The 19,398-nt window shown below is 48.4% G+C and overlaps 1 protein-coding gene across 3 annotated transcripts; it reads right to left on the bottom strand.

The window, feature by feature from the left end:
* Positions 1-146: 146 nt before the first annotated feature.
* On the bottom strand, positions 147-18,402 carry LOC116859330. Of its 3 annotated transcripts, XM_032844544.1 has the most exons (3): positions 17,926-18,402; positions 1,084-1,167; positions 147-919 (listed from the first exon to the last, which is right to left on the bottom strand). In XM_032844544.1, the coding sequence occupies exons 1-2, from the start codon at positions 18,364-18,366 to the stop codon at positions 1,126-1,128; spliced, it is 483 nt and encodes a 160-aa protein (XP_032700435.1). In that variant the 5' UTR covers positions 18,367-18,402; the 3' UTR covers positions 147-919; positions 1,084-1,125. The 3 variants fall into 3 exon arrangements, with proteins under 3 accessions (XP_032700435.1, XP_032700433.1, XP_032700434.1); XM_032844542.1 differs by lacking the exon at positions 1,084-1,167; XM_032844543.1 differs by lacking the exon at positions 147-919 and having other exon boundaries at positions 1,022-1,167.
* Positions 18,403-19,398: the final 996 nt, after the last annotated feature.

Raw genomic sequence — 19,398 nt, 5'->3', positions numbered from 1 at the left:
GAAAAATTGGTTTCTGCTTGAATATCTAAATAGAAGAAAGGATAAGTGGATTACAGCACATCCGCGCCCAGCAGCATCCTGGGGCTACTCAGAATTATGTCCATATCACCCTTGTATCACCGTGGGGCGGGGGGGACCTTCTCTTCGTTTAGCTGTTTGGCATTAAAGATCTGAAACTGTCCCTGCTCTGTGATCACAATTAATTTCGATAACAAGCCACCTGGCATAAATCACAGCTGTAACTACTTTAAAATTACAGTTCTGTGATGAGGGAGAAATATATGGCTTTTTTTTTCTCCCTTTCTCAAGCTCCTAACTTCCTTTTCATCTTGTTATGCCACTCTTATATAATTAAGGAAAAATACAAAAATAAATAAAAACAAATGCATTTTGAAACTGCTTGATCTCACATCACTACCAAGGCCTGCCTGCTCCCCTGAATGAAGCAGCCACTGGAAATGCAGGGTTGCCCATTCACTTTCTGTTTATCCAAACTGGGCAACTCCTGCCAGAAGAAAATATCTCAGCAAGGTGACACCTGGCGCAGGCCTGTCCCAGTCACAGAGCTACATCTCCAATTAAAAGGGTCACAGGCTAGCAAAGGGCCCCCGTAACCTGGTATAGAAAATGAAGCGTTGACAAGCTGAGGCAATGGGGTTGGGAATTACTGTTTTAATTGTTTTATTGATCATGATCACGATGCTTGACACAAGAGAGGCCCTGGATAGGGATTTGAGGCAGAAATGTTTTACGTGGGAAAACGCACTTGTCCACCCACACTCTGTGAGTGTCCCGGGCCCAACGCACCATGCACACCCCTCGGGGCCTGCAAAGTGTGCACACTAGGGCCTGTCAACAGAAACTGTGTCTGGAAGTGAGCACCTCCAGCAGACAGGAAATGGGTACTTTTGTCACCAACCTGAGAACAAAATGATAAGAAAAGTTAAATGTCACTGTGGGAGAAAAGGCCACAGGGGGAGGGGCAACTCATGTTTACAAAGCATCTCGGCACCATCTCTGTTCTGGGGTCATTTGAGCACAATTTCATAAATTCCAAACACCCTGATTCTAGAACCAACTTGCCAAAGCTTGAACCTGGTTTTTTCGTTGATAAGCTGTGTGACCTCAGCCTGGGTGCTTAGCCTCTCCAGTCCTCATTTTTCTCTCCTATAAAACGAAGCCAAGAAAGGAACCATGTCTTTGAGTGGTTCTGAGGACACACTCAGTGGAAACACAGAAAGCACTTAGCACGATGCCTGGTGCATGGAAAGCATTCGGTGGCAGCTAACCACTAGCGCTGTGATTCCATTTTGCAGACAAGAATGACTGGGCCTCACAGAGGTTCAGCAATTTCCCAAGATCACACAGCTGGGATTCAAACTCAAGCCCACAGAACTTCAAAATCTGTACTTTTGGGGGGGTACACCTGGCTGCCCCAGTCTTTAGAGTATGCACCTGTTGATCTTGGGGTCCTAAGTTCAAGTCCCACATTGGGTATAGAGATTACTTAAAAAAAAATATATATATATAGGGTGCCTGGGTGGTTCAGTGGGTTGAGCCTCTACCTTTGGCACAGGTCATGTTCTCAGGGTCCTGGGATTGAGCCCCACATCAGGCTCCCTGCTCAGCAGAGAGCCTGCTTCCCCCCACTCCCCCGCTCTCTGCCGGCCTCTGCCTACTTGTGATCTCTCTCTCTCTCTGTCAAATAAATAAATAAAATCTTTTTTAAAAAATCTGTACATCTGTACTTTTTTCATTAGAGCAAGCTAAACCCCACACCTGAGGATTACTATGATTTCCCCAAATACACACACACACATACACACACACAAACATCTAGGGCTGTCATGACAAAAGGTAAAAAGATCATAACTGGAAATAAGATAGTACTAGAAGGCAGTAAACCCAAATTCTAGTCAACTGTAACTTGGGGGAAATACAAGCTTTGTGTCAGGGCTGTTCTTTCCACTCATCCCCTTCAACAAACGTCTTTTGGTGACAGGCTCTGCTCCAGGCGTAAGGACGGAGCCGGGCACCACACAGAGAGGGACCTTACCTCCCGACGCTCAGGTTCCAGGGTGTGGGCAAACAGAATGAGGAACTACTAACAGTTTCAGGCGGTGATAAGGACAGAGGATGTGAGGCAGGACAGTGGGATAGGGGGCTCTGGGCAAAGGCCTAAGAAGCAGCCAGGAAGACGTGGGGAATGCTGCCGTGAGGGCCCCTGAAAGAGACAGCAGGCACGTTCCCGGGCCCACAGCATGGCGGCAACTGGAGTGGGAAATGAGGAGGCTAAAAGGGGGTGGGTGGATGAGACGCATCGGAGGGGAGGGAGGGCTGTGCTCACGCCCAGACCTGAGCTTCAGGGCCTCGCAGGCCACCACCTGCCTGGGCTGATACTAAGTGTGACACGAAGCCACAGGGGGTTTCAAGCAGTGGCATGACGAGAGTTTGTGGGACGGGAAGAGTCTCGGCGTGAGAGTAAAAGAGCCTCACATAGGGCTGGCACTTCATAAAGGGTCCTTCTCCCTGGGTTTCCCCGTCCTCGTGCCACTAACCCTCTGTAACCCTGGACAGTTGTGCCCATTCTGGCCTCTGTTTCGGGGAAAAAAAAAGGGGGGGGGTGGTCAGTAGTTCTCAGCCCAGGCTGCACATTAACACCATGTGAAAAGTTTGAAGAAAAACACTAATGAGCAAGGCTGGGGATGGTGTGCCCACCACCCAGATGCTCAAATCCCATGACTCAGGAGTGCGGGCACCGATCAGTATTTCCTAGAAGCTCCGCAGATGGGGGCCTGTTGAGAAGGACCCACTTAGAGGGGCTTCTAAGGCCTTCTTCCCCCTCAGGGGTGTAAGCACTACCCAGGAGGAGCGCCCAAAGACACAACGTGCTGCTTTTGGGAGAGCAAGTTTCTCCTCACTGAGGACACGCAAGCAAAACTCACGTTCTCAGAGATGAAACTCAAGAATCAGACACCCGTCAAAGATCTTTTCCGAGGGGCACGTGGGTGGCTCAGTTAAGGGTCTGCCTTCGCTCAGGTTGTGATCCCCAAGTCCCGGGATAGAGCCCTGAGCTGGGCTCCCTGCTCAGCGAAGGGTCTGCTTCTCCCTCTCTCCCTCTCTCTCTCTGCCGCTGCTCATGCTCTCTAATACATAAATAAAATCTTTTAAAAAAAATTTTTTTTTTCCAAAAAAGATTTTGTGATTTTATGACTTGCTAGGTGACACACCAGTGAGCAAGTTCTAAGCCCCAGAGAGCAAATAAAAAGCAAGTACACCGCTCCTTGCCTTTCTTGTGGCCACAGCAGACATCGCCAGTTGATCCCAGCACCCTCTCCTGCTGAGCAGGCCAAGCCCGCTGGTCAGACTCTCCCTTCTATGCAGGACCCCACGTAGCCACTATCAATCACTTGCAGATGGACAAAAACGGGAACCCATTTGTCTTCCCTGGCCTAATGTCTCAGAGTCCTTTCTCACTCTCAATGATCCTTTTTATCTTCTTACCAGTAATGATTACCTACCAAGTTGCCAGGCAATGTGCTTAGCTGGTTTGAGGCCAGACTGTGAAATCACACATTCCATTCCTGACTCTCATACTCTCTGTCCTCCCCAGGTGACATCCCGAGCCAGACAGCTGCACCCCCAAACATTTACCGGACAGAGCCTGAGACAGACCGTAGATGAGATCAGGGCAAGCCAGTGCTATTCCTGGAAAAACTCATGGGAGCTGATGTCCTGTGCTATCACTGAGTCGCCCCAAATGGGACAGTGTGTGTGTGTGTGCACACGCGTGCACCAGGCGCCATGCTGGGAGCCTCCCCATGCATTTTCTTGTGGAATCGAGATCCCCAGCCTCTGAGGTGTTTACTGTCCCCATTTGGCATATGAGAAAATTCAGGGCTTTGAAAGCATCGTGTTGCTGTTGGTCACAAAGCCAGAGAAAATCCTGGAACAGCCACATCCCTGGCTCTGGGCAAGTCCTTTCACCTCTTTGTTGCCTCCTCTCTACAAAAGACGTGACCACCGATCACCACGAGGGTGAAAGGAGGGCCCCATACACAGTGTAGATGGTACGGTGGACATTGCAGAATAACGGGCTAGGATCCAGGTAAAAGAAAATGGAGCCCCAGACAACAGGATGTCCAGACCAGGTCTGACCCACACGGACTTGGGAGCGCTGGAGCGGCTTCACAGAGTGCTGTTTTCCTGAAAAGCTGTATGCTCGCTGAGTTTTCCGAAAGCCAATTGTCTTTGCCGCTGGCCGGCCGGCATCACTGGGGAGTTTCAGTGGGTTTCCCAGGTTTCTCCTCCTGCCTCATTCCCGCTGGTGTGTCCTCCCCAGCTCGGACAGAATTATCTCTAGGTTTATGCCCTGGGGCCTAAAAGCTGAAAATTGCTCCAGGGAGCTGCTGGGAGGGGGAAATTGGCAGTGCCTCTCTTTGTAATGGGATCTCCCTTTGACTGGGTCTATCTCGGGTGTGGAACTTGGCACATTTGAGCCTCTCCCTCAACCTCACATCCCCAGCTGCACACCTACTGCATTAACACTGGCTTCTCCCCCACCCTGGAGGATGGGAATAATGTCAGTTATCCCCATTTTGTAGGGCAGGAAACTGAGGCCGAGAACACAGGGAGTGATGACGCATAGGAATGAACCCCCAGGTGCCAAGACTCCTTGCACAGTGCTTCCTCTCCCACAGTATCCCTAAAAACTCTCCCTGAGCAAGCAGAGAGTCAAAGGTGAGCCCTCTCCTGAGACCTAGCAACCTGGCTGTCTGCCCCATCTGTAAAACTCTGGTTCGTGGATACCTACTGTCACACTGGGAAGGCGGATCAGTTACCAACAGGATCTCATGGAAATGGAGGGACAGCAAGCCCCCACTACTGAGACTGCCAGGTACCGGCAACCTAAACCTTTGCTTCAACACAGGCACTGCCCAAAGCCATGGTTCTCAACCAGGACACGGTCCCCCTCAGAGGACATTTGGCACTATCTGAAGACATTTTTCATTATTACAAGTGTGAGTGTGTGTTGGTGGGGGAAGGGGTGCTTCCGGCATCTAGCAGGCGGGGAAGTCACTAACCATCCTACCACGCACAGGACCATCCCCAAAACAACAAATTAATGGGGCCCAAGCATCCATAGTGCTGTGGTTGAAAACCCTGGTTTAAAGGAAAAGAAGGCCTCACTCACCCCGACCACACTCTCAAGGGCAAAGCTGAAATGCCAAATTCCAGGGGAGAGCAAAGGCTAAGTGCTACACACATATCTTCCAAAAGAAATCAAAAGACTGGTGGCAAACTCAGCGGTCAGAAAGAGGCTGAGGGTCTAAGTCCCACCCCAGTACATTTATCCTCTCTTTATTATTTAATAAGTGTGCTGAACAATTCTCTGTAATACGTACTTTATTTTATGTACCTCCTATAACAACCTGAGAGCTGAGTCCTATTATTATCACTATTTTATTTATTTTTTTAAAGATTTTGTTTATTTATTTATTTGACAGACAGAGATCACAAGTAGGCAGAGAGGCAGGCAGAGAGAGGAGGAAGCAGGCTCCCCGCTGAGCAGAGAGCCCGATATGGGGCTCTATCCCAGGACCCTGGGATCATGACCTGAGCCAAAGGCAAAGGCTTTAACCCACTGAGCCACCCAGGTGCCCTATTATCACTATTTTATAGTTAAGAAAATTGAGGCACGGAGAGGTTCTAACATGGTCAAAGTAAAACAAGGAATTCCCACCCAGGCATCTGTCTCTAAAGCCCTGGGTTTTAACCATTGCATTATACTGGCTCGGTCCAATGAATGAGCCCAGAGTGAGACTATCAACAAAGGTGACTTCATCCTGCCTGATGTCCACTATCATAGGAACAGACTCCCAGCAGCCAGGTACAAGGAAGCCAAATTGGAGGTTATCATTGATGTTACAGAGGCCCAGGTCTGAGTTATGAAAACAATTTCAGTATCAAGTCTAAACTCTAATGAGAATGCAGGATCAGAGAACAAGGAAAGAGATCGTTTTGGGAGAGAATGGTTTGCAGGATAAGATGAGCCTGAGAAACAGGATCAGGCATGAAATCAGAAGATGAGCATTTGATGATGAGACCAAGCTGTATGTAGCAAGTGTATAGCAATGGAAGAGACATGAGCTAGGCTGGAGAGTGGTAGAGTTCAAAGATGAGCTAATGCTCAGTAAATAATTCCTGGAGGAAGAATTTAATGAGCGGGGATGGTCTCACCAGCAAGGAGAAATGGCCACCAGGACCATTATTCTCCTCCAGGAAAGGCTGGCTTTGGTTGGTTGTATGGGATCTCTCTCTTCTCTCAAGATCTCCTGCTCTAACTTAACTGAAATCATTCTCTTCTAGAGACAGTTGTGATTCAGAGGATAGAAGAGCATCTTCACACAGGCCAACATGTCTTAAGGAAAAGCTCTCATGCTTACATCCCCTACAATTTCTCCTCACGCAGTGGGATCTGGTGCCCATTTTAGATAATACTCTCAGGCATCAAGGCTCACAGAAGTTGAACACCTTCAGAGAAGGTCTCCTCAAACCTTGGGAACATGGCAACTGCAGCCCCAAAGTCAGGAGATGTTGTGTTAATGAAGAGGGGTAACTGGAAGTGAAAAGATAAGGAGCTGCCAAACATCACAAACTGGACTCGGTGCCTTACACTTCCCTCCCTTAACCCTAATACCTCATGGCCTGGCAATTGTTATCACTTTCCAGATGACACAACAGGTTCCAAGTAGCTTAAGCACCTGGGCATATAGAAGAGTGTGGATTTGGACCCATCCTTCTGCTAATACCAAAGGCCATACTCCTCTTCTTACAGTCATATGTGCCCAAGTTCAAGCTCTATGAAACCCAAATTCACTCACAACAGTAAGACCAAGACTCCAACAAGATGCCATTATGTCATTTATTTGACTGGGGCCAAGGCCACAAAGTTTCAGGAAGTCTTTATCACAGATGGTTCCAAAACCCAAAATCCATAGCGAAGACTATCTTATCTTTTGTGGCTATGGGAAGTAATTTACTTCTGCCACGTCATGACTCTGGGCAGCACCCATTCCACAAAAGATGGCCCTCCTACATTTGAGAACTGCCCTCACACCCAGCTGTCCGTGCATGTAAGCAGTCCTGTTTGGATCCCTCTTGTGCCCCCAAAGAAGCCCACAACCAGCTGGCTGAGGTACGTGGCCACGGACCAGGTCATAACTCTTGGGGCCTCAGTTTCCATCCCTGTACCTACATCATAAGATTACACAAGTTCATATGTAAAAAGTGCTGATGATAATTCATAATCAATATTCAGCCTGTGGCACCTGCTACTGTTATTTCTATAATCTCAATTTATCCAAAGATAACCGTCAGAGATGTGTTCAGAGATTGAATCCCAAAGTCATCTGAATAGGGTTGATCACGGCAAAAAAAAAAAAAAAAAGTCAAAAACAAACTGGATGATTAATCACAGGAGAAAGGAGATAAGGAACCTCTGTATAGGATGCAACCACTAAAAGTTACCAAGAGAAAACATCTCCTGGCAAAGGAAAATGTTCGCAATATATTGTCACTATTTCGCAAACTGCCCCCAAGAACAGACAGGAGAGTGAACTCACATCCCCAGAAACTGAAGATTTCTTTATGGTTGCTGAAAAGATTCTGGATGCAAATTTCACATCTAATCTACAATATGTCCATATTTGTTTGTTTCCAAAGAATATTAGAAAATATTTCCCACTAAGTAAGAGTGACGCTCCAGGAAAAAGCCTCATGTTTATGCCGTAGCTTTCTGGGGTACCCCTAGGGATGCATTTGTTCCCCCCCCCATTGTAATACACACACACAAATATAAGTTACAAAACATGTCTAGCAGGTAATCCTATTTTAGGATGGATGGATGGATGGATGGATGGATGCATGGATGCATGGGTAGGAAGGGAGGGAGGGAAATAAAGGGAGGAGGGAAGGAGGAAGGAAGGAAGGGAGGGAGGGAGGGAGGAGAAAAATAAAAACATAAAGAAAAAATTACCATTCAAAATAGTTTAGGGGAGTGGAGATTACAGATAATTTTGCTTTCTTCTTTTATTTATCTACGTTTCCAATTTTTTTTAATATAAAAAAATGACAACCTAAACTGACTCACCTGGGAATTAAATCAACCCCCTCTGGATGAGGACCCTCCAGCCAAGTGGGGTCTAAGGGCCCCCAGAGCATCAGCATGAGGTCCTGTGCAGATCAGCATGGGTACAGTGAGGGCAGCACAACCTGGAGGTTAAAATTCTGGGCTGTGAGGCCAGGCAAGGCCAAGTGTGAGTCCCCACTAATCACCAGATGGCTGATGGTCCCTCAGAACTTCGGACCCCCCAAGATCTGCTCCTAAGTTCTCAGAGTACATGACACAGTAGGCAGGAAAGGTTTGCTTTCTACCTAACCCATTAACCAAAGAACACAAAGCATAGCCAATAGCTTGTGCTACAGAGATGTTCTTCAGAGGCGGTCCCCCTGCAGTTTCCAGAAGGGCAGTTACTTAAGAGTAGGCCCCCTCGGTTTCCAGTGGACCCACTCCCTTCCTAGGGACCACCCTGAAAGCTGGTCCCTCTTGCACCAGCCACTGCGAGACCCTGTTCAGCTACATTTGGGGGCATTTACAGTGCATAACTGGGGACTTTATACTGGTTTCCCACAGTCTCTGGAAACAAAAGCCACCCCCACCCCCTCCCACATCTTCTGCCACTCTAAGGCCTATCCTAGCAGCTTCCAGTTTCTGGGACAATGCTGAAAGCCACAGTAAGAAATTCATACTCTACGCACTTCAGCACACATACGCACAGAGTATATGTAACGAAAACAAATTTTATGACACAACACTTACCTTTTCTACATGCAGTAAACCCTGAAACTCTCTAGTCCATCATTCTTTAATGCTGCTCATAACTTACTAAATTGGTTTTACGGCCCATGGTTTTAAACAGACTGCTTTCCAGCAGATAGATCTAGGTTTTGGTTTTCCAAACTTCGCCCATGTTCTGGATCATATTAGGTGGAACCATGTTTGAGGGCCAATAGTCAAAGGACCAAAAATAATATTTCATATGGTTCAACCTAAAAGTATGTGCCTCTTGTACACTGATTCTAAATTTAATTAAGCTTTACAACTAGGCTACACTACGTGCAAAAGACAGATGACACCTGAATTGGACAAGTCACTTAGAGACAGACTGAGCCACACCTTAAGTGGGAAGGACAGGGGCACCTGGGTGGCTCAGTTAAGGGTCTGCCTTCAGCTCAGGTCATGATCCCAAGGTCCTGGGATCAAGCCCCACATTGGAGAGCCTGCTTTGCCCACTACTTGCTGCTGCTCACCCTACTCGTGCTCGCTCTCGCTCTCTCTCTCTCTCTCTCTCTGTCAATCTCGCTCTCTGTGCCAAATAAATATTTATTTGACACAGAGAGAGAAAGAGAGCACAAGCAGAGGGAGTGGCAGGCAGAGGGAGAAGTAGGTAGAGGGAGAAGCAGGCTCCCTGCTGAGCAAGGAGCATGATGTGGGACTCGATCCCAGGACTCTGGGCTCATGATCTGAGCAGAAGGCAGACTATAAAATCTTTTTAAATAAATAAATAAATAGTGGGAATGACTCACAGGAATGCTGTAAGCTCATATATGCTGAAGAGCTTTGTAACCTATAAGGTAAACGTAATTTTTTAAATCTTTCTAAGAGCTAATTTATACCAGTACCCCCAGCAAAATAAGATGATAAAACAACAGCCAACATCTTTTGAGGGTTTATTTCAAGCTAAGAACGTGTTATGTGGATCCATTTAATCCGTATTTTTGTTGTCCCCATTTTCCAGATGAGAACAAGTACAGCTCTGAGCATAAGAGTTCTTGGAGGAGTCAGGTCTGTCCGACTCCCAAGCTGGTATGCTAAACTCTACCCACACCGAGCTCCCTGCAGCTCTCTGTCTCCGGGCTCAGGAACAGGACTGCCAGCAAGGTCCGCTTCCAGTGGGTAAGGAAGAGCACCTATGACACAAGGACATGAGAAGAAGGCGGCCCTTGGGCCAGGAGCAGGAGCTGCAGGACCGCCTTGCAGCTATAGAAACCAGTGGTACAGTCAGGACAGACTCCCCTGCTCTCCCACCTCCTACAATTAGAACCAAGGATTATATCTTTACTTTTGATTGGTGTTATTAAATAACTCCTCTTGGCCCTGCAGGAAAGGTACGCAGAGCAGGGAGGCAGCCACCGCCAGAGCTGGCCAGGTCACAAAACAAAGAGAAATGCTCAAGTTAATGCAAGCAGAACCCTGTTTTTTAAAGACCACGGTCAGTAGTCCTATGCTTCTCAGTGGCTAGGACCACCCTGGCCACTCTTCAGTCATACCTTGTGGTCATTTAACCTAGATTAATTATATTCACTGTCAAAAGAGAAATGTAATTTGTTTCTTTTTTAAGATTTATTTCTTTATTTGAGAGAGAGACAGAGCAGTGGAGGGACAGAGGGCAAGGGAGAGAGAGAAAATCTCAAGCAGACTCCCGCTGAGTGTGGAGCCTGATGCAGGTTTTGATCTCACAACCCTGAGGTCATGACCTGAGCCGAAACAAAGAGTCAGACACTTAACTGACTGAGCCAGCCAGGTATCCTGAGATACATAGTTTAAATTATGCTATCAGGGAAGCGTACATGGCTCCACATTATACATTTGAATACATATATATGCATATGTGTGTGTGTAAATCTTCTATTGTGGACTTAATCTCTTAAATCCAATTTAAAAGATTCTGTGGCACAATTTCGACAAGTCATAATTATGGGTGTGTGCCCTAACTTGAAAATCTAACTCCTGAGTAAATGGAATATTCTGTTAAATATTGTTCTATTTCTGTACCCATTTACAAGGAACTTTGACATAATGCAATCTCAACTTATCCAACTACCCTGTGTGAGAAGTACTATTAGTATTACTAGCATTTTAGAAATGTGAACACCAAGGATCAGAAAGGTTCAGGCACCTGCCCAAGATCACAGCTACTTAGATGGGAGAGGCAGGGTTCCAACCAAGCAATCCGGTTCCAAGCTCTATAGTCTCTTCACCATCCAGGGATCTTATTTATTTCTGAGTCCCTGAAGAACAAGAGCCACATCTAAAATAGTTGGAAAATACACATATTTCCAACACAAACGAGACCCATAGGACTAACTTCTTTAATTTCCAAAGACCCTGTACAAATCAATAACAAAATGGCAATCTTTTTTCTTTTTTTTAATGAACAGGGAGTTAGCTAGAAAGAAAAGAAGGAAGGAAGGAATGCAGATGTCCAAAACATAGGAAAAAATATTCAACTAATTCAAAGATATAAATAAAAGTAGCAAGATACAATTTTTCACCTCTCAGACTGGCACACATTTAAAAATTTAACAATCCTCAGGGCGCCCAGCTGGCTCAGGCAGTAAAGCATGCAACTCTTGATCTCAGGGTTGTGAGTTCAAGCCCCACGTTGGGTGCAGAGATTACTTAAAAAAAAAAAAAAAGAAAAAGAAAGAAAAGAAAACTTTAAAAGGTTAAAAAAATAAAATTTAATAATCCTCAGTTCTCAAACCTGTGGGTGGGTGCAGGCAAACTGGGACAATGTTTCTGGAGGAAACAATTTAACAACAGCTATCAAACTTTAAATGCATGTACCCTCTAATGCAACAATCCTAAAATTAGAAATTTATTCTATGGATATCCTTGTGAAATGACAAGAAATAGGCACGAAAGACATTCTCTGAAGCATGATTTGTAAAAGGCTTGGGGAAGGGGCACTAAAAACAGTTAAAGTGTCCCCTGATAAGGGCATGGTCAAATAAATCATGGTAACTTCACACATCAGAATCCCAAGCAGTCATTTAAAAGAATGAGTTAAAGCTGTCAGTAAAGGTATTAAATAATCTCTAAAATAACAAAGTAAATTAAAAGGCTAAGTAGACTATAATACAGACATAACATTTTCAATGTAATTTTTTTAAAAGATTAATGCAGATACATGTATCATTACAAAGAAACATTTTTCCTCCTGGAAGGAAACCAAGGATACCCACAGTGATTACCTCTGAAGAAAACTGATATTTTTCTAACGCTATACAGCTTTAGATTGGAGGGTTTTTAACCTGAGAATCCTAGGCTGTTTCAAAAAGTCTATGAAACCCTTGAAATTGGATACAAAGTTGTAAATATGTGCATTCCTTTTAGGGAGAAGATACTTCCCTTTTACATACTCTGTAAGGGTCTCATACCCCCACCTCACCCCCCGGAAAGATTAAGAACCACTGTGTTATGGACTCCAGACTTGTGCTAAGTTTTAATATTCACTCACTTATTTACCCAGAAGCCATGAAATAACACTGGGCTGGGGCCCGGCGCAGGCACCCAAAAAACCACCACCCATTCCTGCCCTGGAGAAGGAGATAGTTTGGAGCATAATGACGACATTGTCTGCTCAAGACTCAGAAATGGCAACAGGGTACAGCTTTCCTCTAACAGGAAGAAGGAAAAGTGGAACTGAAAATTATTTGCATGTTTAAAATTAGACCTTCTGTGGGAGCTGACACTACTTCGCTTTCAAAAGGCCCCCTAATCCACCGTTTCAGTCCCACCAGCCCCTCCACCCAGGCATTTACATGTCATGAAAATTCTGAGACAATGGGATGACTACAGCTATCACTAATAAGGAAGTAATAACAAATTTCCTACAGCTCCCATCCTCTGCAGGGTCACCAGGAAAGCCATACGAGGCAGTGACAAACTACAGTGGACTTCTCTCTCCTGAGATACCTGCCGTTTCCAGGGATCTCGACTTAGAGACCCCCTGCCCCCACTTATCCCTGTCAGGGGTGCGGGAGGTGGAGGACAACGAGGACATCACACACACACAGCCTGTATCACAATTGTGAGTGGCTGGCTGGGGGTGATCAGAGTAACCTCTCACTCCCAAGGCCTGTAAATCACGAATGCAGGCTGCCTGCTGTGTGCCCAGTACTTCCTAAACTTAAGCAATTTTTCACCTTTACACGTTTGCCATAACCATATCATCATTTCATAAATAGGTACCCAGTATTATTCTTCAGATCAGCTTTTTATTAAACATAAACAATTTATATGCCAAGATACTACATTTAGCCTCACTCTACCTATAAAATCATGGACATGTTATGCAACTTACTATTTTTTTTATTAATACCCCCTAAAATAAATAATTCTTAACATTTAAAAAAAAAAAAAAAGGTTTTGTGACTGAGCTAAGTTTACCGTGCATGCCCACAGGTGTCACTCTGTGAGAAGTGCCTGATAAGGATTTGTTATATGAACTAATGTTGTGAAGCCCCACTTCTCCCCAAACAACAGCCGTAGCCACAACCTTAGAATCGTGCCTTAGATTTCATATGGCAGTTCTTCTTCTATCATATTTGCTCCTCTTCAGCTGCCCAGGGAAGCAGGAAGTGTTAGTCCCATTTTCCAGATAAGGAAATGAGGAGTCACCGAGATTAAGGGACTTGCCCAAGTTTATGCAGCAACTAAGTGGCAGAGCGAGGACCCGAACCCAGGTCTTTCCACTCCAGACCCTGGCTCCACTAAGACTCAGGCTCTCAAAGCAAGACGAGCAGGAAGGAGGTACCTGGGTTGTCCGTATCACAAACAGAGCAGACCCTATAGAGTACAAGATGCAGAAAAGCCAAAAGGACTCCCTGCCCCATCAGGGTTCAGAACCCACAAGCCCGTTCTTCACCACAAGTCTGTCCTCTATCTCACTTGCACACTGAAGACCTTCTTTAAAATACATGACTTTGTACAGCACAGGACAGTAAATGGGGGGAGTGAAGGCATTACGCCTGGCTCTACTGAATCCTAGTTACAAATCGTGGGTAAGCACAGAAGCCCAGTTTTCTCTCAGATAAAATGGGAACATGAACAGCACCTACCTTTTAGTATTTCTGAAATGGTCAAATGAGATAATGCATTCAAACCCTGACCACAGTTATCTGCCACGTATAACGTTACCTATTAATTATAATATTACCAGCAGCGTGAGGTTAAAGAGGAAATATACAGAAATTGCCTCTTACTCTGCACTCAAAATAATTCCCTTGGCCAAGAAGTGAATGGACTAAGAAGTAATTGCGGGCCATGTGTGGGCTAAACCCAGGCCTACAAGTCATCCAGCAACTCTACCTCGGCCTCAACCCCAAGCAAAAAATTACTTTTGGGAGCTAAATAACCTCTTTGCTGACCAAAATTGTTCACTCAGGAGCCAGGATTCTCCCTGCTCAGGAAAGTTTGGGGATCCGTGGTTGTCTTCATGGTGGGGCTCAACTTGAAATCAGCTCAAAGTCACAGTCTAACCATAAACCAGCCTGCTCTGTTTTCTTAAACTGTCTGCAAACAAAACATAATCATTTGGCTTTTCCATTGTTGTTCTGAAGCAAAACAAAGTATTTAAAGTCACCCATATGAGATTTTAACAGCAACTTTAAAAGGAGTCAACATATTTTTTGTAGTCTGGATGAAGCAGGTAGGTAAACAGGCTTAAGAATTGGCTATTATAGATCACAGACGCAAACACTTATTATTCACCAGGAAACAAGAAAGCAAAGAAAAAACAAATCCAAAACACTATAAGACCAACAAAACAGCTATCGGTCACCAGCTTCTTTCTTTCTTTCTTCCTTTTTTTCTTCCTTTCTCCCCCCCCCCCCCCCCCCTTTTAAAGCAGCCAGCTATCACGCTATTTCTTAAAGATCTGTCAGGACTATTTCCCAAGAAAAGGAGGGGAGGGTGCCGGGGGACAGGACCGTTCGGTCACATTGCCTAAAGCATACACATAAACCAAAATTAGTGTGCAAAAATGCTACGAGAATGGGTGGGGTCGGACACTTCAACTAGCACTGTCCTCATGTTGGAATCATCTCTGACAGTCCTTCCTGTCTTGAAGAAGGGGAATGAGATGCCAGGGTCAAAAATGGCTTTTCCGCCCCTACTAAGCACTGGAACTTCCAGCATCTCCTCTCTTCAGCCTCCAAACCCATCCCTATTAATTCCCTCACAGAGCTGTGTCTTTTCCATGCCTTGTCCATTTTTTTGACCTGCTACAGTTGATTCCACTTAACACACACACACACATACACACACCATCCAAGCTTCAGAAAACCAATCAAATGTTACGGAGGCAGCCTGATATCTTCATCCACATCTCCTAAATGCACAAACTTCAGAAATCTCAAGTATGACTTCCAATCTCAAACATGTTTCCTTTTGAAAAATTCAATTTATACCTACAGTATAGGGCTTACCCAGTGAGGTAGGGCTACACCTATAGTGAAAAGTAACAGCAAAGGGGCACCTGGGTGGCTCACAGGTTAAGCCTCTGCCTTCCACTCAGGGTCCTGGGATGGAGCCCCACATCAGGCTCTCTGCTCAGTGGGGAGCCTGCTTCTCCTCCTCTCTGCTTGCTTCTCTGCCTACTTGTTATCTCTGTCAAAAAAATAAATAGAGGTGCCTGGGTGGCTCAGTGGGTTAAAGCCTCTGCCTTCTGCTCGGGTCATGATCCCAGAGTCCTGGGATCGAGCCCCGAATCAGGCTCTCTGCTCAGTGAGGAGCCTCCTTCCCTTCCTCTCTCTCTGCCTGCCTCTCTGCCTCCTTGTGATCTCTGTCTGTCAAATAAATAAATAAAATCTTAAAAAATAATAATAATAAAATCTTAAAAAAAAAGTTACAACAAAGTAAAACATGGCAGAAGAAGGAAAAAAAAAGAGAGAAAGTATCATGAAAAGACTAGGCAGAGGCAGGCAACACAAGTTCCAGTCCCAGCTCCTCCACTGTCTTGCCAAGTGACCTCAGCCTGATCGCCGTGTTCTCTAGGCCTCAATATTTTCACCTAAAAATTAAAGGGTTTGGGCTATCTTGAAAGTCTGGTCCAGCTCGAAAATTCCCTGAAGTAGCCGCTCTCAAAATGAACTGTCAACTGTGGATTTTGAAAACACTTTTTCAGAGGGCCTTTTAGATTTCCTATTTTATAATGTATCCCAAAATGAGAAATAAAGAGTTGCCTTGAGTTTCCACAGAACACATTAGAGAGGAAGGAAATATCTGAATAGGGGACAAGCAGAGAGCAGCAATTTGCTACTGAAATACAAGGAAGGATTGGGCAAGTAATCAATTTACCCCAGACATTTTTTCACTGATTCAAAGCATAGCTAGCAACCACCATGGACAAAGTAAAAACATAATATAATAAAAAAATATATGTGTGTCAAATTAAGCTAAAAATAAATGAAGAACAAATATTTCTTTAGTATAAACTTTGGTCCAAGAGATCTTCAATTATGAGGCAATTTTCTTTTTAATCTCATAGACTGCTCTATGTGAATTTCCTTACAGGGACAGGGAGAAGGCAGTCCATACACACTGTCTTACAGTAACCCCATCTGGACACCTTTTAATGTTTACAGAGCTCTTTCAGACATTAGCCAGTGGACGCTCCTCAAACAATTCTTGGGGGCAGGTGGTGTTAGCCCACCCTACAAACGCTGTTAAAGAAGGTGTGGGAAACTGAAGCCGGGCCCTAGAGCTAATTGAGTGTTTTCTGCAGGAGGAGGTCACACTGCCTTCCAAGGTCTGCTGAAGAAAACTGGGAGGGGAGGTGTGCACCCAGAGCAATTCTTTGGGTGTGAAGAGTTCCTACAGCCCCCAGGCCCCAGTTCCCTTATCCTGCTGGCTAGGCTTCTTTGCGGCCCCAAGGATGGTGTTTCTGCTCTCAGACAATCCTCTATCCGTGCTTGAAAAGTTTTCCCTGAAACCAGGTTCCATCCTTAGCCAATAACTCATTTCCCAGGCTTCCAACATTATCTCCTTAGAGCTGTTGTTTGTATAAAACAAGGGAGATTTTCATTAACAAAATGCACAACAGGGGTATCACCAGGCCACTTTCGACCGCGGGTGCAGCACCCTAGCAGGCTCCTAGAAGGCTGTGAAGACGAACCCGCTTGCTCAGCTCCCGCGACCAGGGCTGGGTGATTCTGCTCTTTCACTTCTCCCTCTCAAGTTCCCTATCTGTGACATGGGAACGACTCCCAGCTGCCCAGCCTCAGCCCCAATAGGAATACTACGAAGGGGAAACGGCGCTTTCAGAAAGGTCGGTCGCCAAAATGCCAGGCACAGCAGTATCTGAAAAGCGAAGCTAGAAAACAGGGCGGTGCGGGGAGAGCCTGCGCCCACAAAGCACGAAACAAACGCCCAGGGAAGCAAGGAGCTTCTCCGGGAAGGGGACCGTCGCCTTGACGAAAGCTTGCGAGGGGCCACCTTTCACCGGGCTGGGGACTTCCCCCCAGAAGCGGTCCCCTCGGCCCGGAGGGCCAGCGCCCGGCCCTGCCCCGGCTCCCCCGGCCGCCGCCGCTGCCGGTCGGCCCGGCCCCTCGGGCCCCTGCAGGCCGGGTCGGAGGTCGGCCGCGCTCGGCCAGGCCGGCCCCGCTCCGCGACGAGAGCCCTTTGCAAACACGCCCCCTCCGGCCGCCGCGGGCGGGCTAGCGGGGCCCGCGCCGGCCAGATGTGACCAGCTCCGGGAAGGGCCGGGCCAGAGACGGCCTGGAGCCAGCGCGGGGGCTTCCACTGGGAGGCCACGGGCACCCCGGGACCCCGGATCCCGCCGCGCTGGACTGGGCAGCCGGGGCATGGGCTCGGTCGCCGGCGCGCGAGGCCGGCTGGGTTCCTGCGAGCCCCCCTCCAAGAGGGGGGCTCGGAGCCCTCGGGCCCCTCGCCACCTCCCGCGAACCGCACCGACAGGGCACACCGGGGCAGGTGCAGGGGATGCCAGTCCCGCCCCTTCGTGCACCCTTCGTGCCCGCCACCCCCACCCCCGCTCCCGGGCCCACCCGGCCGCTCACCTGGCCCAGGCGCAACAGCAGCAGCAGCGGCGGCAGCGCCCAGCGCAGCCCCGGCGAGCGCGGAGGCGGCCGCGCCTCCCGCGCCGCCTGCTTCATGCCCCGCGCGCCCTGGAACGTGCCCGGGACGCGCGAGTCGGGCCCCGCCGTGCGCCCGACCCCGGGCGTCCTTGTCGCCGCCTCCAGCCGCCGCCTCCTCCTCCTCCTCCCCCAGCCCGTCCGCCTAGTCCCCGCTCCGCCCGCCCCGGGCTTCCCCGGGGACATGGCAGCGGCGGCGGCGGCGGCCACACGGCGGAGCCTTGCGCGGCTGCCGCGGGAGGGACGCGTCCCTGGGCGCGCAGGGGCTTCGCGGGGCGGAGCAAGCGGCGCCCACCCCCCGCGCGCGGCGCCCTGATCCCGGCTCCTGCCGCTTCGGCGGCTCCTGCTGCCTCCTCCGCGCGTCATGCGGCTCCGGCTGCAGGGAGCCGCGGCGAGCGCTCAGCCCCCTCCCTTCCCCTCCCCCTCTGAATATTCATCGCTTCCTCCCGCCGGGCCGGCCAGGCGGCTGCAGAGCACCGCGGCCCCTCGGCGCCCTCCCGCTACAGCCCCCGCCCCCACCCAACCGGCCGGGCGGGCGGGTGGCGGGGAGGGGGCGGTGGCGCGCCCCGCGCGCGCCCTGGCGGCTCCCCTCCGGCGGGCAGAGGAAGCGCCCCCGCCGTGCCCGCCCTCTCCGCGCAGCCCTCCCACATTCCTGGGGCTCGGGACCCGAGACCCGCTCCGTGGCTCTCGCGCCGCGCTAGCCGGTACCCCGCGGTACAGGCGTCCCAGCCTCGGCTCCGCTCCGTGGCCCGGGGTTTCGGTCACCAGCTGTTGACCGGGATCCCTGCCGAGGGCACAGCCAGGCCTGCGTTTAGACAACGATCCAGCGAAGGCCTGCTAGACCTGCCGGGTGGGTGGGCATGGGGGTGAATGAACCCCTAAATTGTAGGAGACGTGCTGTGTGCTGTGTTCTCCCCGCCCCCATCCTCCCCGGCTGAAAGGCAGAGAGCGGGCACGGGACCCGGTCGGGTGATTGGGACCCCGGCTCTGGCGTATGGCAAACCAAGCTCTGCTAGTAACTAGCTCTGTGACCTCGGAAGCGGCATTTCACCTCTCTGGACCTCTCCACTTATCTGCGGAATTAATATAGTACCCGTTTAGGGAGACCCGACTGACAATTACATGAAATAACGGCAGAAAAGTCTTAAACCCCGGGCATGACACATAATGGGCCTCAGTAAGCATTCGCTCTTCCCGCAGCTTTCATCGCATCATCGAAGAAGACCGCGAGCTACAAGGGGTTCAAGACGACTGTAGGTGTTACTACTATGCCAGTGCACAAAAGAGAAAACTGAGGATCTGGGAGGCGAAGCCGGTTGCCCTAGGAGAAGTAATGAGAGAAAGGGCCAAGCCAAGGAGTGCTGGGGAGGGAGAGATGAATTCCAACCAGGAGGAGAG

This window comes from Lontra canadensis, unplaced genomic scaffold (assembly GCF_010015895.1).
Source record: "Lontra canadensis isolate GAN:19392208 unplaced genomic scaffold, GSC_riverotter_1.0 scaffold154, whole genome shotgun sequence".
In the NCBI taxonomy this organism is placed as follows: domain Eukaryota; kingdom Metazoa; phylum Chordata; class Mammalia; order Carnivora; family Mustelidae; genus Lontra; species Lontra canadensis.
The sequence above is the reverse complement of the archived record's forward strand: the minus strand, read 5'-3'. Positions and strand labels throughout refer to the sequence as shown.